The sequence below is a fragment of the Condylura cristata genome, unplaced genomic scaffold (assembly GCF_000260355.1).
Source record: "Condylura cristata isolate star-nosed mole 26May11 unplaced genomic scaffold, ConCri1.0 scaffold00003, whole genome shotgun sequence".
Taxonomy (NCBI): domain Eukaryota; kingdom Metazoa; phylum Chordata; class Mammalia; order Eulipotyphla; family Talpidae; genus Condylura; species Condylura cristata.
This window is the reverse complement of record NW_004567104.1, coordinates 8086467-8108071: the sequence shown is the minus strand read 5'-3', so window position 1 is coordinate 8108071 and position 21605 is coordinate 8086467. Positions and strand designations below refer to the sequence as shown.

At 39.4% G+C, this 21605-nt stretch overlaps 1 protein-coding gene across 1 annotated transcript in view; it reads left to right on the top strand.

Annotated features, from left to right (window-relative positions):
• LRRC31 (leucine rich repeat containing 31) overlaps nt 1-20216 on the top strand; it is a 21140-nt gene extending 924 nt beyond the window's left edge. Inside the window, exons 2-8 of the mRNA XM_004675386.1 lie at nt 1131-1298; nt 3462-3629; nt 4141-4308; nt 5087-5254; nt 6694-6861; nt 10124-10291; nt 19771-20216. Of these exons, the coding sequence (XP_004675443.1) occupies nt 1131-1298; nt 3462-3629; nt 4141-4308; nt 5087-5254; nt 6694-6861; nt 10124-10291; nt 19771-20216 (1454 nt within the window). The remainder of the gene's footprint in view (nt 1-1130; nt 1299-3461; nt 3630-4140; nt 4309-5086; nt 5255-6693; nt 6862-10123; nt 10292-19770) is intronic.
• The last annotated feature ends 1389 nt before the right edge of the window (nt 20217-21605 follow it).

Here is a 21605-nt window from a genome sequence, read left to right as displayed (position 1 = left end):
AACTCATGTGGAAGTGGCTTCAGATTCTCAGTGCTGTGCTTTAACCCGCTGCGCCACCAGGGAGGGCCGGGACTGACTTCTTAAGAGGGAACTCTAATCATGCTGGTGTAGGCAGGACCACCAGAGGAAATACAAGCACTTGATCCAACATAAATCCACTGAATCCAGTGAGTCAGAAATTGTGATGATTCCCCCACCCCCTTCTTAGTGTGCTGAAAAGCACTCATATTTTATGAAATTAAAATCATGGTGAATAAGAAATGGCTAAGATGCTCTGTATGCTAGAAAACCTGTTTTTGCTACTAAACATGGTTTCTCAGTTTGGGCACATCTGGAGTTGCTGTGCCTATAATGACAGGTGCTCAGCACCTGCTTCTGACCGCTGCCTCCATTTGAACTTTCAAGACAGTTATAAATGCACACACACAATCCCACAACGATGCTTTACTCCCTTCACTCTGGCATTTCCACTCCTGAGACTTGATGCTTCGAGAGACAAAATGGATCTTGAGAACCATTTCTTTTTAAGGAATGATGGCAAAGAATCAGAGAAGATTCTAATCAGGGGTTGTGCCTATCTACATCACATGTAGATAGGCACTTAAGGTGATGATACTCAGGTGATCGAGATAAAAAAAAGAAAAGGTAACAGGCATCCTCAATCTCAGCTCTCCTGGCCAGGGGAGCGGTCCCTAGGCCTTCAACCTGAAGATTGAATAGGATGACAGATGTCAGAGAGTTTTGCAGAATAAAAGCTTTCGTACATACCTTACTGGAGTTGTAGCTCCAGTGGCATAATCAGTTAGTGCATGGTACTTATACAGCATATACCTGACAGGAACAGTGGTAGTAACAACAGAATTGTCACTTCTGCTACAATAAAGGAGGTCTGTAAAATCTCATGGCAACAACACTGCATTTTTAGAGTGATGCTATTTGGCAGTCCCCAGAAATAGGAAAATCACAGTCTCTCCAGTTGTACTGAGAGTTCCCTAAGGAAATCATCATACCTAGAGAATGCCCCCCTTTATTCTCTTCAGTGCAAAATCATATTGTGTACGTGTCTGCAATGAATCCTGTTTACTATAAATCACATACGCAAATCTGTATTCTCTTTTGTTCACATGTAGCTGCTTTGCTGCCTTTTCTCCCAGACTTGGAAAAACTGGATATTTCCTGGAATGAGTTCATAGGTGGAACACTCCATTTAATCACTCAGCAAATGCATCTTGTCAGCAAGTTAAAAATTCTGAGGCTGGGTGGTTGCAGACTTACCATTGACGATGCTCAAGCACTAGGTATGATGCTTCCCTGAGAAATGATAAATGTTTTCACTAGAAGTAGCTCTGTAGCCCAACCCTCTAGGGAGAAATTTATGGATTGCCACCCCATGCACAAAGTACACAGTAGGTGCTCAATCATTAATAGTGCCTTCTTTCCCTAGCCCTCATCTAAAATTACCTTTATGTACATTTTATGATAGGTTGAGCCTCTCTGCTTAGCAGCTAGGGTTGTGAATAGAGTTGCAGATTTAATAACCAACCGTTACACAGGCTTGAAAATAAAATAGTTTATTTATTTTATATTAATCTTCCCCACAATTCTTATCTTTAGAAAGCCAGGAAATAGAATATCTGTCTTGGGTCTCACTCCAGGTGCAATAACTAAAACCATTCCTGCTTTTTTTTTGTCAACTCCATCCATTTGCATGAAGTTTTTTCCAATCTCTGCACTTTTGTTTTTTCAATGTCTTTATATCTGAAGTGTCTTGTAGGTTGCATATAATTGGATTTTTTCCCTTCCATTCAGTGGCTCCATGTCTGTTAATTAGAGAGATTGGTCCATTTACATTTAAGGTAATCATTGACATACATTATTCATTATCATTTTGCTAGTTGATCTCTGGTTATATTTGTAGTTCTCTTTTCCTCTCTTCTTTCATTTTTAAATTTCTTTTTTTTTTAAGATTTTATTTATTTATCTCAGCATAGAAGAACTGAGGTGTAAGCCACAGGTGCCATGGATGAGAGGGTGAGAGGATTCATCAGAGACAGAGTGGGGTACGGAAACAGTGGGTCTACTGAAAGGCACTGCTGAGAGCAGCAGTGGGCAAGACAGGACAGGTCTTCTGCACCATATGTGGGTCAGCTCCCTGGCTGGGGATTGAACTCAGGCTGTAGTGGTGGTATCCTGAGACTTAACCCCTACGCTACCAAGGAGGCCCCACTTTTTCTTTTTCTTTACCCTTGATGTTTGATTTTTCACTATAAGGTTTTTACTTTGTGGCTACTATCAAGTGTAAGATTTTCTATAGGTATTGATCTGTAGTGAGCTGATAGCTACTCATACTTGACACATTCTCAGATCTCACCTTTTCAATACCCACTATGTTTTATATTTTGATGTCTCACTTTCAATCTTTATGTTGTTATATAATTCTTTTGGCTATTTACTGTAACTTTAGTTAATTTTACCATTCTTGTCTCTTAATCACCACTCTGCTTTGTAGGTTGTCAGTCCAAACTTTCAACGTGAATATATCGGTTTAAGTGAGATATTTTTCTCTTTCACATGTTTTCTTGTTTTTATTCAGTGCCTTTTCTTTTCAGTTTATGTGTTTGTTTGCTATAAAAATGAAAAGTGTTGGAAGAATAGTAAGGAACAAGTTCTCAATCCATGCATGATGTCGCGCATGAACTTCACCTCCTGGCATTTTAAAGGGTTCTCACTCCCATCACATTGAGGAGAGCTGAGGGACTAGGAATTACAATCCAGCATTCTGCGAATCTAACTTCCTAAAAGGGAGAGGGAGTGTCACTGGGAACTAGGAGAGAGTTAAACTGCCATGTTTGACTAATGACTGAACACATGGGCTTGGGCTCTCAGGCTTTTCTGGCTTCGGTTTGCACCTTTTTACAGCTAATGAGATTTGGAGGAGAGTTATGCAGAGGTACTTGGAGAAGAACTAGGAAAAAGGAAACACCTGGGGAAGCTGCTGTTGGTCCTTGGCAGAGATAATGGCAGCCATTATATTGACCTCATTGTGGGTTATGTGGCTTATTTTGCATCCTTCCTTTCTCCTCTTTTTTTTTGTAAAAAAAGGATTTATTTATTTATACATACAAAACTGGGGTATAGAACAGAGATACAAGTGTGGTGAGTGGATTCACCAGACACAGAGTGGGTAACAGAACAGGCAGATGCTGAGGGGAGCAGCAGGTGGGTCAGAAAGGTCTGCTGGGACATGTGGGTCAGCTCCCTGGCTGGGGATCGAACTTTCACTGAGGCAGCCATGGCTAACTTTGCAGTGCTGTGCTTTAACCCATTGTGCCACCAGGCAAGCTTTCAGGTTGAGCCTGTTGGAATGGGCATGTGCCCATGAGGAAAGGGATAATGTTTGATAATTCCCTTTATGGAATTATTAAAAAAATGAACTTGGTCTTTTGGACACTTTGTAACAGGAGAAGCACTTAAAATGACCCCTGAACTTGAAGAGTTAAATTTGTCCTGGAACAGTAAAGTGGGAGGAAACTTGCCTATGATTCTTCAGACAGTCCAAGAAGGGAGTAAAATACAAAGACTTGAGCTTGTGGATTGTGCCCTCACATTAGAAGATGGAGTGTTTTTGGGTAAGTAGAATTTGCAAAAGTCCTGTCACCCCAAAATGTGAAGACACCCATGACTACATTGCTTGGGGATCAGGGTGGGGAGAGAGGTGGCAGTGTCTACCCTGAAATGAAAGGGTGGTGCACTTTATCTCCACATCATGTGAAACTGCACTGCCTCTCCTGGCTGCCCCAAATTTCATACCCTGCACTTTTTTTTTAAAGGTTTATTTATTTGTGCATACATAACTGGGGTACAGGCCAGAGGCTCAGGGGCGGTGAGAGGCTTCACCAGAGACAGAGTGGGGAGCTGAACAGGCAGATAAATGAAGTACACTGCTGAGGGGAGCAGCGGGCGGGTCAGGAGAGGTCTGCCACGCCATGTGGTCATCTCCGGGGCAGGTGGGAATTGAACTCATGCGGAAGTGGCTTTAGCTTCTTAGTGCTGTGCATTAACCCGCTGCGCCACCAGGGAGGGCCCACATCCTGCACTTTTACTGAATTGTTTTTCTTGCTTGGATTCCTTTCCTTCCAGGTCAGTTAATACCTAGGCTGCCAAATCTTGAAGTCCTTGATCTTTCCATTAACAGAAACATTGGTGGCATTCTAACCAGTATTGCTCAGGGATTAAAAAGTGCCTCAAACCTGAAAGTATTGAATTTACATTCATGTGGATTATCACAAAAGAGTGTCCAATTTTTGGGTGAGTTGGCAATGGCTAAAATTTACACATACATAAATATTGTATACATTTAACATAAATTTTATATTTAATTTAAGCTATTTGGAAACATTACAAGATATGAATAGTGGTTATGTTTGAGGAGTAAGAGATATTAGATAATTTAAACTTTCTTTAGGTATTTTTGTTTTCTAAGTCTGTTGAAATGGATATATATTTTCATGATTATCTTAGTACAAAAAGGTCAGGATGTTTTTGGTTATAAGTAAGTAAAAGCATCTGTTCCATCAAAACGTTCCAATTTCTCTTACTTTTAATACTTTGGCATTATTCTGATGGCAGTAGACAGGTGTTGACAGTGATAAAAGAATGACTTCATTGGCATTTATAGTTAAAACTTATTCCCTCAGTATGTCCACATTAAGGGAGGATAGGAAATAAAGTTGTTTTTCTTTTAGCTCACAGAGTCTGTAATATCCTTTCCACCAGCAGTTTGAGTAAGTCTAGAATTCTGTGAAGATGCCAGTGCTCAAATAGAATAGGAAAGCCGTTAGTTGCAGGATTCAGATCAAACCCTTGGCTGACAGGTCCTAAGAGTGTATTGGAAGTCATTGTCAGGTTCATTGAGGGACAGGTTCATTGATGGTAGGGAGGCTGAAGTTACCCCTCCATCATGACTTTTGTCATCCCAGTGCATTTCGTCAGTCTCCTGTGCACCCCTGTCCCCTCTTCTGTCCCACCTTCCCACCACCTAGCAGTTAAGTAATATACTACAATGGGGTTTTGACTTTCTTCATAGAAGCTGCTTTTAGGTATTTGGGTGAGCTGAGGAAACTAGACCTATCTTGCAATAAAGAGCTGGGTGGAGGTTTTGAAGATTCATCAGCTCAGCTGGCCACATTGGCGCATCTGGAAGTTCTGGATCTTCACCAGTGCTCACTAACTGTGGAAGATGTGGTGTCACTGAGTAAGTTCTGCAGGGCTGCAGGGCCAGGGAAGAAGGTTCAGGGCCTTGGCCTATGCTTGGAAACTTGGAAAAGTTGAGATGTACGTTAAACTTTGCTTTGTGTGAAGTTACTGGGAAGATCAGATCACAAATGTTTTGTGAATGCTTCCATATAGCATATGACGTGTCTTAAGCACACCATAAATGTCAGTGAATTTAAATACCCCTCTGCACATCTGACATAACAGATGTGACACTCAAAGAAAAAAGATGAACTGTTTTATTGACTTTTGAAAAGATGGAAATGAAAATATATCCATTTATGTCTTTTTAAGAATAATTGAACATCTTTTCCTCTGACCATTTTGGATAGCTAAGAAAAAATGGAATTATAGATTATTTATTCAGTGACTCTTGATTAATCAACTAATTGTGTAGGTGCCGTGCTGTGAAATTCACAGTCAAGGAACTTCCATCTGGTGGCAATAAGCCAATAAACCTCTAAGTTATGTGATAACAAGCAAAGGGCTGTGGGGGTCAGTAGACGGAGCTAAATCTACTGGGGCTAAGTGTCTGCATTGCTTTCCTTCCTTCATCTCCTTTCTTTCTTGTCTCCTTACAAACATTTCTGCCTCCAGTGTTGCAGGTGTGATGTGCTCTGGGAATAAGGCACTTCCCAAACACAGCTCTCGCCTTCAGTGAGTGGGGACAGAAAACACAGCACGATCAGAAATAGCACGTATGGGGGGGTGCTGTGAGGAAAATGAATCAGGGCAATGTGGTAGTATTGAAGGGGTTGCTTAGCTTATGTGAGCCTGGAGAATGCCAAGGAAGAGAGCCCAGGACACAGCATCTCCTCCAGTGGAAAGAAATAGAGCAAGAGCATGGAGGCAAGAAAATGGCAGAAAGATGATGAAGCAGGGGCACTCCTGGCACAGCAGGTGTCCTTAGCACCCTCTCCAGTGCTTCACCAACATGTGTCGGTCCTGGTATCTTGATTTCCTGGACTTCCTGATATTTCTACATTCTGAGAAGAAAAAAAAAATCATGCTACCAAACATTTATTGTGCAGTCATTGTGTGCTAGACCCTGTACCAAGATCTTTATATAAACCAAAGCACTTTATCTTCTGACAGTTATGAATATTTTGAGAAAACTGAGGTTTAGTGAAGCTAAGTAACTTGTCTAAATCCCCATAGTTCTTTAGTAGCAGAAGCAGGATCAGAACCCCATCCTCTATATCTCCAAAATCTTGGCTCTGCAAATCAAACCTAGAGAGAGGCCTGGAAATGGAAGAACCCAGGTCACAGTCTGGGAAGAGTGGCTGTGTGGTGTGTGAGGAAGGTCGGGGCCTGAGGGGGAGAACCAGGATTGCGATCAAGGGGATTGTGGGTATCAAACACTCAGAAGAGTCTTAGTGAGGAGGTGACGGTTACGTGTCATTTTTGTCATTTTAACAGCTCAAGTTATACCTTTACTCGCCAATCTTCAAGAACTGGATTTATCTGCCAACAAAAAAATGGGAAGCTCTTCTGAAAACCTCCTCAGTAGGCTCCGGTTTTTACCAGCATTGAAGGCGCTACTAATCAACAATTGTGCTTTGGAAAGTGAGGCTTTTAATGCCCTAGGTAAGAGAATTCCCCAGAATGCTGCAGGCACAATATAACAGCATGTCCGTAACTCCCGAGGGGGGATGTGTCTCTTCCTTTCACTACATGTGAATTTATTCCACGGCTCAGCCACAGGCGAAGTTCCAAAGGATGAATTTGACTTCTTTTCAGGAAATATACCTCCCTTAAAGTGGCCTTTAGAAAGTTTCTGGCATTAGGAATGCTTCTGGCATTTGCATATTTAACATTAAAATTCAATGTGAATCTAGCCAGCCCTGCTGGTTTACTTCCATGGTAACTTGTAATTTCACGGAGGTGACAACATGAATTGGGGTTGCTCTGAGCCTGATCGGGAAGGGAAGTGGTCACTGGTGTGTGAACCTAGCTGACCAGTGGCATTGACTTCCCAATAGGACCTGTTTTTCTCTCAAGAATCTGAGCCTGCCCAGATCAAATGCTGATTGAATCTGAAGTTTCTGCAAATTCAGGGGCAAAGCATTGCCAGCAATAGAGGGAGCTATTTTGAAACAAAGGGACTTTGCAGCATTTTCCAAAACATACCACCCATGCAGCCTGCATTTTGGGCACACATTGTGAAGCTGGGGCCCCCACGCCACCTCCAAGTTCAGAGATTAGCAGGGAGTCCTTTTCAGTACATCATTGTACTCACAATTGAGATTCAGTTCAGTGAAAGGCTACAAAGCAAACAGCAAAAGGAAAGTGACATAAAACAAAGTCTTCTAAGAGTCCTTCCAAGGACAAGACTGTCCTCTCCAAAGACGGTGCCCAGAACACACTCCATTCCTCCAGCAAGTTGTAGTGACCTGTCAAATGTCTGTGGGTGGGCTTACCTGAACCTTAAACTTCAGGGCTTTTATTAGAATTGTTCATGTAGGCATCTGCTACTTTGCACTTACCAAAACTCTAGAGTTACAGAGTAAGCCTGCTTCGGCAGAAATCGTGTTTTTTTTTTTTTTAAAGATTTTATTTTATTTGTTCATACAGAACTGGGGTACAGGCCAGAGGCTCAGGGGTGATGAGAGGCTTCACCAGAGACAGAGTGGGGAGCAGAACAGGCAGATCTACAAAGTACACTGCTAAGGGGAGCAGCGGGCCCGTCAGGAGAGGTCTGCCACGCCATGTGATCACCTCCGGGGCAGGCGGGAATCAAACTCATGCAGAAGTGGCTTTAGTTTCTCAGTGTTGTGCTTTAACCCGCTGCGCCACCAGGGAGGGCCAGAAATCGTGTTTTTTTTAGGCACAATCAGGGAATGACAGGAAAGTGTCTACATTTCTGCCTGGTGAGCAGGCCTTTTCAAGGATAGCAGGTCAGGCCTAGAAGGTGTTTTTTTTTTTTTTAATCTAATTTTATTTAATTTATAATAGCTTATTTTTACATATTTTTGTGCATTTTTCCATCTCAGTTGCAATCCCCTTGGGTTTCCCATCACCAAATCACCCATGTGCCATCACCATAGTTAGGAGGCTTTTTTTATCTACACAGGCACAAGACTGGTGTGATAGAATCCTGGGACTTCCTTAAGAGTGATGAAAACAGGTCTTCTCCTAAGTGTCATGCCAACTGATACTTTTAAAAAATGAGTTTTGCTGCAGACTAGACAGGGCTATTATTATTGAAATTACTGCCTTTTATTAGTAAGAATAATATGCAGTCATTTAGAATGCCTATTAATAAAATAAATGCATGCTACTTACCCTAAATTCCAGGGGCTCTATATTTAGGGTCAGTTTTCTTATCAGTTAAATGAAGCAATCATCATACCTTAGAGAGTTGTAAGATAGAGATGGGTTGATGCCTGCAATGGTCCCAGAAAGGTGCCTGGCACCCAGCACATGCACAATAAATGCTACTTGTGGATATTATTATAGGGAGGGTGTATACATTTCAATTAAAAGGTCAATCAGATCATATCACTGCTAAATTTAAGAAAAGTCAGTGGCTGTTTGTGTTACCTCTGGCAAAATCTAAATTCCTGCACATCATCTATAAGGCCCCAGATGATCTGGTGCGGCTCCCCCTCAATCCCTGAGCTTAGCCTCAGCGGACTTTCTGCTCCCTTCACACCCTCCTTCTTGCCTCTAGGTATTCCTGGTCGCTGCTGTGCCCACCTCTTTCTTTCCTGGGGAGTTCTGATCTCAGACCTCGCTATAAACATTTTTTAACAGCAGCTGTTTTAACTATGCTTTTTCTTTATAGTCTATTACAATTTACAATGACATATATTTGTGTGCTTTTTAATGTCTGTATTTATCCTAGAGTATAATCTCTTTGAGGGTAGGGTTTATGTTTATTAATTGTTGTATACCCAGTGCATATTTCTATATATTAGTTAATTAAATAATAAAATTCCTAAATGGTTAGATATACACACACACACGCAAACAGTATTTTCTACTGATCAGACTAATGTCCACATAGGAAAGTTCCACAAATATTAAATTTGGGGACAACATGATGTTTCATAAATATGCTTTCTAGTTGGAAAATATTTCTTAGAAAAATTTGCTTTTAGTTGTAGTTTTTGGTTTCCTGCCATCAGAAGATATAGCTCTCTCCAATTACAGCCTTATAATGAATTATCATCAAGTAGACATTACACTAAATTATACTACCTGAAAATATAAAACTCAATTTGAATTAAGAAGTAAAATAAGGGGCCTCCGTTGGTGGGATAAGGGTTAATGTTTCAGAGTTCTCTTCCCACCCCAGTTTTGATCCTATTCTCCTTTCCACCCTCATAGAATCTCTTTGTTTTATAGTTGTTCATTGATTTTTATTTTTACTTTATTACAATTGCTTTTTTTCCCCCCAATCCCTAACACTCCTGCTATGAGAGAAAACATCTGGTATTTTCCATTTTCTTTCTGGCTTATTTCACTAAGCATGATCCCCTCCAGCGCCATCCATGTTGCTGCAAATGACATGCATTTATCTGTTTTGATTGCTGAGTAATATTCCATTGTGTATATGTACCAGATCTTCTTGATTTATTTTTATGCATTTGGGTTGATTCTACATCTTCCCTGTTGCAGATAGAGCAGCAATAAATATAGGGGTTCAGGTTTCCTTTTGAATTAATGTTTTTGTGTCCTTTGGGTAGATAGCTAGGAGTGGGATTGCTGGATCATATGGAAGCTCCATTTTTAGCAGCTTGAGAAACCTCCAAACAGCTTTACATAGTGGTTAGACCAGTTTACAATCCCACCAGCAGTGTGGGAGAGTTCTAAAGAAGCACTATTTTTATCCTTACAATTTTAGCTGAAGCCTCCATTCACCTCTCTGCTCTGGAAATATTCAACCTTTCTTGGAATAAGTGTGTTGGTGGCAACCTGAAGCTGCTTCTAGAAACACTGAAGCTTTCAACATCCCTTCAAGTTCTGAGGCTGAGCAGCTGTTCCCTGGTGACAGAAGACATAGTTCTCTTGGGTTTGTATCTCCTGATGCCAAAGCAGTCCTGGCCCACTGTATGGCCAGGGTAGAAAAGCTGCCAGCTGGCTAGAGACTGGGCCTCTAGTCTATAGGAAAGATCATGTTAAAACACAGGAGGATAATTCTAAAACTGGAAGGACAGTTTTAGAGGTGGAGGGTGTTTCATAGAAGGAGATGAAAATATTTTCTGGTGGTGGGAGGTTCTGGCCCGCTAGCTGGTGTCTGCTCCATGCCCCTCACCCATGGGTGTCTGGCTCAGTGTGAGCCCACTTCAGTCATCACTCCTCCATCACTATCCATTCAATTGCCAGACTCTGAAGCAATGAACACCCCTCCAAATAAAATTTGGGTCCAAAACAAACACAAAACAAACAAACACAAACACTGACACAGTGTTTGTGTGTATATAGAGTGATTTTGTTATAGCATGATGTGTGCCCTAAAAATCACACTATAATTATCAAAGTACTTGTGACTAGAAGCGCATCAAAAATGTCATCAAAGGCACTTTTAAGTCAACATGAAGCGGCTCTCCCTGGTGGCGCAACTGGTCAAAGTGCAACTCTCAAGCATGCAGCAGTGGCTTCAGTGTGAGTTCAATCCCCCACCCAGGGGTGATCCACATGCGAGGCAGACCTCTCCTGACCCACCCCACTGCTCCCCTCAGCAGTGTACTAGTCAGTCTGCCTGTTCTGCTCCCCACTCTGTCTCAGGTGAATCCTCTCAATGCTTCTGCCCCTCTGGCTTGTACCCCAGTTTTCTGTATGCACAAATAAGTAAATCTTAGGGAAAAAAAAAAGAAAGAAAGAAAAGAAAAGGAAGCTAATGAAAATAGTGGTAAGTTTTGTCGATGTTAAAGGTTAAGGATAAGTAAGCACCTCAGAAAGGATGACCCTTTTCTGTTGAAAATGAACTGAAGTTAACTTGTGGGCGTGGCCTTTACAGTCCCACTATCTCCCCCCAGCCTTCCATTCCCACCCCCACTTCTTGGGTGAGAGGAAAGGAACAAAGAGAGATGGGAAGTGTGAAAGAAAAAGGACATAACAGAGAAAGATAACACAAACCTGTGAGGGCAGGGAAAACAAAGTCAAGACTGCACAACCCTAATGGTAGTTTGTCAGTTTGTACAAGTGCGGAAGGGGATTACCTAACCTCAGGGAGTGCACACCCTTGAGGTGGAGGGAAGGTTCTGCTCTATGCTGTGGTATGTCTGGGTTTTGATTTTGCCTGTACTGGGCTTGGCTCAGCTAGTGCAGTTTTCTGTGTTGACTTATTGTGGGTGATTTACATGTAAGCAAATAAGAAATTTGCATTATGCTCAAATTGTTCTCTAATATATCAATTTCATTGGAGCAAATTTGCATCTTCAAAACAGGCGCAAAACTGAGAATAACTAGAAGATGGGGACAAAACATTGTGATTTTAATTTGCATTTTCCTAACGAATAATTATGCTGAGGTTACTTTTCAATGCTTATTTGTCAGCTGTTTATCTTTAGTGAAGTGTCTGTTCTTACTTTTGCCTAATTTTAAATATCAGATTGTTTTCTTATTGATGGTATAGTTCTCTAGATGTTCTAGATACCAAAAAAAAAAAAATGTAATTTGCAAATTTAATCTCTGTATCTATAGCTTGTCTTCTTAATCTTTTTTTATTAACTTATTTTTTTTTGGTTTATACCACTGTATATGATTAGAAGGATAGGTTCACACTCTTCAAATGCAAGTTACCATACCAGGCCAACACCCAGAGTATCATATCTTTTAACTGTATCTTCTGAAGAGCAAAACTATATGTTTTGATAAGATCTATTTATTTATTTGCTAATTTAATGGCTAGAGCTTTCTGTGTTTTACTTTAGAACATTTTGCAAAACCCAAGCAGTGTACTTAATCAATCTGCCTGTTCAACTTCCCATTTTTCTCTGGTGAAGCCTCTCATCACCTCTGCATCACTCCTATCACTCTCATCACTCCTATACCCCAGTTCCGTATGCATAAATAAATAGATCTTAAAAAAAAAAAAAACACTCAAGTTCTCAAGGATTTTCCCTATATTTTCTTCTAAAAGTTTTTCACTTGACTTATCCATTTTGAGTTAATTTGTGTGGGTGTGAGGTATGGATTGAGGTTATGTTTTGCATATGACTGCTTAACTACTCAAGCACCATTAGTTGAAAAAACTACCCCTCTCTAGTGAATTTCCTTTATACTTATGTCAAAAAAAAAAATCATTAGTCATATCTACATCATTGGTCATATCTATGATGGCCTATTTCTATTCTCTCTCCTATTCTGTTCCATTGGTCTATGTTTTGTTGTCTGTTTTTTCACTAATACCACCCAATCTTGGTTACTGAAGCATTAAGATAAGACTTGAAATCAGGTAACAAGTCTATTCTGACTTTGTTATTTTTCCAAATCATTTTGGTATTATATTTCTTGGTATATAATATTAAATGTCACCTTGTCAATATCTACAAAAACTCCTAGAATTTTGATTGAAATTTTATTGAATCTATAGATAAAGTCAGGAAGAATGACAAATATACTGAATGCTCTATACACTAATATAGTACAATTCTTTTCTCTTGGTTCTCTGACTCTTTCCACTAGCATTTTAACATTTTAGTTTCATTAGTTTTTTTTTTTTTTAAAGATTTATTTATTTATTTGTGCATACAGAACTGGGGTACAGGCCAGAGGCTCAGGGGCAGTGAGAGGCTTCACCAGAGACAGAGTGGGGAGCAGAACAGGCAGATCTACGAAGTACACTGCTGAGGGAAGCAGCGGGCAGGTCAGGAGAGGTCTGGCTCGCCATGTGGTCTCCTCCAAGGCAGGAGGCAGGCGGGAATCGAACTCATGCGGAAGTGGCTTCAGATTCTCAGTGCTGTGCTTTAACCCGCTGCGCCACCAGGGAGGGCCAGTTTCATTATATGGATCCTGAAAATAATTTGTCAAATGTATATGTAAACAGTTTATTTTTGTTGCTCTTATAAAAAGATACTGTTCTTAAATTTTTAAGTCCCAGTTGGTCACAGCTTTATGTAGAAATATGACTGGGTATTGATATTTATTCTGTGACCATACTAAGCTCATCCATTTGTGCTAGCATATTTTTGGTAGATGTTACAAAATTTTCTACTTAGTTGTATCATCTGTAGTAAGAAACAGTTTTATTTCTTACTCTGTGATTATTTTTATATCTTTAAATTTTTTTCCTTGATTATTTAATTGGCATGGACTACCAGTCAATGTTAAATGCATTGAGAACAGATATTCTTGCCTTGTTCCTAGTCTCAGAAGGAAAGCTGTCAATTACCAACTAATATAATTTCAGCTACAGATTTTTGTAAACATGCCCATTGTTAGGTAAAGGAATCCTAATTTGGAAAGTTTTCCAATGTTAAATAGGTACTTCAATCCCAAGATAGACTCTGGTTAGTTGTCAAGGATTATTTTTTTCTAATTACTGTTGCATTTTACTTGCCAATATTTTGTTGAGAATTTTCGTGGCTTCATTCATGAGAAATATTAGTCTAATTATTTTCTTGTAAAGCATGAGATACAAATGTTCCACTGTTGATTCCTGGAAAGATTGTATAGATTGGAGCTATTTTTTCCTTATCTGTTTCACAAAATTCACCACTGAGGTCATACTATACTTGGATTTTTCTTTGTGAGAAGTTTCAAGTCACAAATTCAATTTCAAAGATAGATACAGGTACATTAGGCTATCTCTTCTTTCTTGAGTGAATTTGGTAACTGATATTGTCCTGGAATTGACTGATTTCATCTAGGTGGTTAAACTTATGGAAATAAATTTTCATTTATTATTTTTTTAATATCCATTGTTCTTTTATTATTTGTTTAATGTCAGTGGTGACATCTTCTTTCTAATTCCTGACATTTGTTAACTTGTGTTTCTATTTTTTCTTGGCTAATCTGACTAAATAAAGGTGTATTAGTTTTCTATTGCTGTGTAACAAATTCATTTATGACATAAGGCATTTATTTGGTTAGGTCTGTCACAGCTTTTTGCACCCAGGATACTAGAAGGCTGAATCAAGATAACAGCTGGTCTGAGTTCTTATCTGGACAGTCTCAGAATAAATCCACTTTCAAGCTCATTCTTGTTCATTTCTTTTTAAACTACGTAGGGAGTCTTAGGAGCAGCTGGTTAACATCATTCACTGTAATTTGGAACATCTATCACATGGACTGCTCTAGTTTTTTTTAATTGAGTATCAATATAATTGACTTAAAATATATTTTAGTGTTAGGTGGACAACATAGTAGTTTGATATTTATATATATTACAAAATGATTATAATACTTCTATTACCATCTTAGCAAATTTCAAATCTGCAATGCCACATTATTCATTATAGTTCCCATGCTGCCCCTCACATCTCCTTGACTTAAATATTTTATAACTAGAAGTACGTACCTCTTGATCCCCTTCTTCCCTGTCACTTACACCTCCCTACCCCTCCATCCCGCTGGTAAATGCCAATCTGTTTTTGTCTTTATAATTTTTACCTTGTCTTTTTTAGTTCTCTATATAAGTGAAATCCTTAATACATGACCCCTCATCTTAAATAGCAATGGGATTTCATTGCTCTTACACTTTAAATCTCTCGATATTTCTGTGACCTCCTTCCACTATCTGAGGAAAGAAATTCTCTGCTTTTTAAAGGGCAAAGGTGTTAGGTTAACTCCACTTGGACAAACTGCCTTTCTTAAAGCCAACTTTACCATAATAACATAACCATAATATTCACAACCCCAGGGATCAGAGTTGAAATCTTGGAATCATTTTAGACTTTAGACTACTGTGTGAAGTTTTGCAATATTATCATTCTTCATTAAGAATCACCTCTTCATTACATTCCCTCCACAAATTGCTCACCATTAATGGTGACTTTATTTCATGTAAAGTCTGTAATTAAAAGTTGCTTTTTAAATTGTTATTTGTCTGCATAATTTTAGGTTTAGCAGTTATTTATTTTTTCCTTTTTTTTACAACCGTGATTTTCTCAGTTCAAATTTATATTTATACTTTTAATCAAATGTGTGCTTTTTATTCTTTCAATTTCCAGTCACTAAAAAGTATAACCATGCATGATTTTAACCATTACCACTTAATGTACAGCTTTAATTATTTCTAACAGAAATATTCTTAGAGTGTATTAATCACTCGTAGTTTATGTCTTGTATTTTATAAGTAACAGTATTATTTTTATATGGTAAGCTACAACAAAAATACTTCCATGGCCTATGATCCTGTGACCCAGATCTTAATATAGATAGGGATATAGAGAATATAAAATAGTAAACATACTAAATATATACTGAATAGGGTACTCATATGATGGGAAAATTAAAACAGTATAGGAAAGGTAAAATGATATCTGGGATTTGCTTTAAATGCTGAAAAACGAAGTAGAAAGCAGGGGATAGATGAGCTGAGATTCATGTAATAAAGACATGTAGCTAAATAATAGGGACTTGGGGCTCACTCTCCTCGTCTGTTTACTTTGAAAAATTCCATGTAAAGGGAACGAGCATGTACATTGTTTTAAACACTGAGGTCTTGAAAGTAGAGTGAGAAATGTTGGGAGAAGAAAGACAGAGGAGAAGGCGCATTAACAGAGCATAAGGGGCCCAGCCCCGCCATCGAGTCTGCAAACACCTAACTTCTCAAGTGCGTGGTGGAATCAAACTGTTACACAGGAAAGTGATGGGCCGGAATTTCCTGCTTGGTTTGGAATCTAAAATATGTGTGGAATAAATGAAAGACCAGGCATGTTTGATCCTCAAGGGGGACAATTGTAGGAACCTGCCTCTGGCCTACCATGCTGGGCTGGTCCCCGGATTGGAGGTCTCCAGTAGGCTGAGAGGGGCAACGGGTGGAAGTCACCTGGACGCAGCTCTGTGTCCATTTTACCTGTGCTTTAGTTGATGTGGTGAGTCACACTCATCAATTTTCTGATGTTGAACCAGCCTTGTGACCCTGGAATAAATCCCCGTTGGTGATGATATATGACCCTCTGAATGCATCATGAGTTCAGTTCACTAAGAGGTTGTTGAGGATCTTTGCATCTGTGTTCTTCATGGCATTGGTTTGCAATTTTCTTTCTTTCTTTTCTTTGGTGTGTGTGTGAATTCCTTATTCCTCAAATCTTTGCAAGTTTGAGAAGGATAGGTAATGGTTCCTCTGTGAAGATTGTGTGAATTTACTAGTGAATCCATCTGGTTCTGGTTTTCTGTTTTAGGGGAGACCTTTCTGATTCAACTTCCTTACTTGTAATTGACTTATTCAGATTTTCTATTTTTTCCTGATTTGGTCTTGGAAGATGTATACCTCTAATAAATTGAGAAATTGTCCATTTCTCAAGGTAAATCAATTTATTGACATATAAATATTTAGCACATAGAGTTTTTCTCCTTCTTTCCCTGTGAGCCTCGCTATGAGTTTGTCTATTTTGATTATTTTCCCCAAGAACCAGCTTTTGGTTTTATTGATCTTTTGAAATGTCTTTTTTGTTTTTGTTTGTTTGTTTGTTTATGCTCTAATTTTTATTATTTCTTTCCTTCTACTTACTTTTGGTTTTACTTGTTCTTCCTTTTCTACTTCCTTAAGGTTTGAAGTTGGATTATTTATTTGAGCTCTTTCTTTTTAAAATTTAATTAAATTGTGTGTGTGTGTGTGTGTGTGTGTGTATAGAAGAACTGGGTATAAGTGTTTGTGGAGTGTGTGTGTGTGTGTGGGGGGGTAGTGATAGGATTCACCAGAGACAGAATGGGGAAAAGAACAGGCAGATGTACTGAAATACACTGCTGAGGGGAGCAGCAGGCAAGACAGGGGAGGTTAGCTGTGTCATGTGGGTTAGCTCCCTGGCAGGGGATCGAACTCATGTTGTAGCTGTGATAGTGTGACTTAACCCCTAGGCCACCAGGGAGGCCCCCTCTTTCTTGTTTATTTATGTGGCCTGTGTTGTTAGATACTGCCTTCTTAGTGCTGATTTTGCCATGTCACATAAATCCTGGTATTTTGCGTATTCATTTCCACCTGTCTCCAGGTGGTTTTTAAGATTTTTTATTTTATTTTTAATTTACTCATGCATACAAGAACTGGGGTGTAGGCCAGAGGTAAGTGGGGGGTGGTGGTGATAGGATTCACTGGAAACAGAGTGGGGAGCAGAACAGGCAGATTGACTGAAATGCACTACTAAAGGGAGTAGAGGGTGAGACAGGAGAGGTCTGCTGCATCATACAGGGGTCACATATAGGGGTCACCTCCTTGGCTGGAGATCGAACTCATGCTGCAGTGGCTAGTGATAACTTGATAACGCCAAGACTTTAACTCCTGCACCCTCAAGGAGATCCTACTTTGATTTCCCCATTAAGTTAGCAGTCATTCAAGAGTGTGTTGTGAGTCTCCACATATTAGAGGTTTTCTTGCTTTCTCTTTTGGTGACTGCTTTCCAGTTTTATACCATTGTGATAAGAAAAGAAACTTGATGTGATATCTGCCCTCATGATTTTGTTTCACATCATTTTGTGATCCATTATGTGGCCTATCCTGGACAATGTCCCATGTGCACTTGAAAAGAATACATACTCAGCTTTTTAGGATTGTAGTACCCTATTAATGTCCAGTAGGCTACCCGAATTTATTCCTCATTTAATGCTATTGTTGCCTTTTTGATGAGAGTGGGGTGTTGAAATCCCCATACAATACTGTGTGCCTGCCAATATCTACTTTCAGGTTAATTAAGAGCCACCGCATATATTTGTATTGCTTCATTTGGGACATAAATGTGATGAGTATTATCTCTTCCTTAGGAATTATTCCCTTAATCATTATCTAATGAATACCATGTCTTTTGTCTGCTTTTTTAAGTTGGAAGTCTATTTTATCTGATATAAGTGTGATGGTCCCTGCCTTATGGTGGGGGGGGGGGAGTCCATTTGCTTGTAGGATTGTTTTCCAATCATTTACTTCAAGCCCATGTTTATTTTTGGAGCACAGGTGGGTGTCCTAGAGACAGCAAAACATTTGGAATTTTTTCACTAATCCAACAATCACTCTGTGACTTTTGTTTGTTGAATTTAGTTTATTTACACTTGGAGTGATTATTGCTATATGAGGACTTGCTGTTGCTGTTTTGCTTTACTTTTCTACTTTTATCTATGTACTCATTAAGTTTCCCCAGTTTTAAATGACTTTGGATGTTTGTCCTGTCTGTTCATATGTAGATCTAGAGATGTGATTTTGTATCTGCTGAGTCTGGGAAGGGAGGGTCTAGAGGGGTCTACAGTCCGGTGATTGTTTTGGAAGGGGGTGGCTCCTGTCTGCGCCACTGCCTTTATCTTTCCCCCATGGTTCCAGATCTGAGTCTGTGTAGATGGTGCACTCTGGGGTGAACTCTACAAGGTCAGTACCAATCTTGAGGATGGGGAAGAAGGAGTGCAGTCCATGCACCATTTCTTTCACTGGAGACCCAGCCCACTGGGAGTATCCCTTATCCTCCACACATCTCCCTTCAGTCTGTAGTATATGTCTCGATACTGCTGAGCTTGCCTTTCCACAGGGCCGCTGGCCCAACAGCATAGCCATGACCGAAACCTCTTGGCCTTTCTTTCTCTCACTGTCTTACTTAATGAAGCATGAGGTTACTTAGTGTCCATTCAGGTGTGGTTCATTCTAGTCCCCTAGGTCCAAGAGTTGGTTTTGTCCCAAATCACAGAATCTTCTCAGTGTAGGACCAGCATGGGTTATCTTTCAGACTATTTTCCCTAAAGTAAAGCAATGTACCTCCTCTGATGCCATCTTTGACCCAATGCCTCCTTCTCACCTTTAATTAAAGAAAGTCTTTAGGAAGAACTGGAACTTTTGTGGTGCAGAGAAAAAGAATTTGTCAGAAAGAAATTCCTTGGATTGGGATTTACAAAGAAAAAAGATTCAATTTCAAATTGTACATGGGATGTACAGCAAAAATGTGTTACAAGAGTAATTTAAGGTATCCTAAATGAATCTGCTAATTAATAACTCATTGTACTCATTACAAATCCATATAGAAAGCAATTTTGTAAGCTTTCCCTGGTGACACAGTGAGTTAAAGCATAGCACTATAAAGCTATCTGCAACCACTGAAGCATGAGTTCTATTCCTGGCTGGGGAGGTGTCCACATGGCAAGGCAGACCTCTCCTTACCCGCCCACTGCTCCCCTCAGCAGTGTATTTCGGTCAGTCTGTCTGTTCTGCTCCCCACAATGTCTCTAGTAAATTCTTTTACCTCCCATTCCCACCCCTCTAACCTGCAACCCAGTTCTTATATGCATGCATGGATAAATCTTTAAAAGAAAAAGAATTTGACTCAGTCAAAAGTAAAAGATTTAAAAAGAAAAAAACAAAAAAGAAAGAAAGTAATCTCATATTTCAGTATTTAGTGTGATTTTGTTTTTCAGCATCAGTAATACAGGGAGGTCATCTGTCCAGTCTGCAGAAGTTGGACCTGAGCTATAATGACAGTGTCTGTGAAAAAGGTTGGGCTGTCTTCTGCCAAAGTGTGTGTCTCCTCAAAGAATTGACAGAACTGGATATTAGCCTTCGACCATCAGCATTCCAAGATTGTGGAAGATGGTTTAGAGACTTATTATGTTCTGTGACCAAACTTCCCAAGATCACTGAGATTGGAATGAGAAGATGGATCCTCCCAGCCTCTCAGCAGGAGGAACTAAATCACCAAAGAGGCATTCACTTTGACCATGGTGGGTTTCAGGCAGATGTCCTAGGGCTTGCTAAAACAGAAAACCTCTCTAAGGGAAGAAGAGAAACTGATGACTCTCAGTGCAAATCAAAGGAGGATCAACTGCTGCGCTGTTTCACGGGATTTACTACAAAAAACCTGTAAATATTTGTGTATATAGTAGTTAAAAACTAGCATGCCTTTTATTCTCTATCTTATGAAACAAGGATGACATTTTTGGATAGATTTTCATTTGCTGTGGTTATAGAATTATTTCACTTACTGTATAGAAGGCCTGCCCCAAATGATTAGATTTTAGTGATACATTCCTTTTTCTTGCCCTGGAGATTCCTGTTGCTCCTTTTCCTAGATGTTGAATATAGGAAATGTCCTATGTGTTTTAAGTATATGGGTATATGTGTATGCTTGAAATTCTAATGTGAAAGGCACTAATGGTGTCATAGTTTTGTATCTTAGTGTGGTCTACTCATCATTTTATTAGAAGTGTTTATTCAGTGGTTTATTATTTTATATTCTGGAGCCCTTTATTTCAGATATGAACAACTAATAATAGTAACTGACACATAAAGCTTAGTAAAAAGTGGTAGAAAATTCTAAACCCAGTATCTTGTTAAAATATAGTAAAATCTTTTCTTGTTAAAATAAATGAACATATTACCTCTGAACATTTCATTGGCAGGGAATTTAATACATGAAAACTAACTCATTCATTAAACTTATTGTGTTCTAAGTGATTTTTGAAATTTTTGTTTTCTTTTATTGGAGCATAGAGTTCATTGAATGGCAGAGGTAACACCTAACACACTTCTGTTATGATATGTTCTAATCAAATTATGCATTGCTTTCTCTTATTACAATAATAACTTGTAATGCAATTTTTTTGGAAAGATATGTAGAATGTGAATCAATATTACTTCAAAAAAAAAGGCATTGGGATGAGGAAATTTGAATGACACGCAAGGGAATGTTTTGGTTAACATGGTATTCTTCATTTGTGTCTTCCCATGAATTTCATGAACATCTGCACTCATACAAAAACCTATCAAAAGATGTTCTTTTTTTAAAGATTTATTTATTTTTATGCAGAACTAGGATACAGGCCAGAGGTGCAGGGAAGTGACAGGATTCACCAGAGACAGAGTGAGAAGCAGAACAGGCAGTTTGATGAAGTACACTGCTGAGGGGAGTAGCTGGCGGGTCAGGAGAGGTCTGCAGCACCATGTGGGTCACTTCCGGGGCAGGCGGGAATCAAACTCATGCAGAAGTGGCTTTAGCTTCTTAGTGCTGTGCTTTAACCTGCTGCGCCACCAGGCAGGGCCCATTCATTTGTTCTTAATAGCCAAAGCTGGAAATACTGCAATATCCTCTGATGTGTAAATGGTAAAAGCTATGGTACAATGCAATAGTACTCAGCAATTACTTCTTTATTGTTGAAAAGTTATAACATGCTATCATTTGTATTAACTTCAGGTGAATTAGGCTGAGTAAAAAAGCCAACCCCAAACAATTACATACGATGTGATTTCATGACAT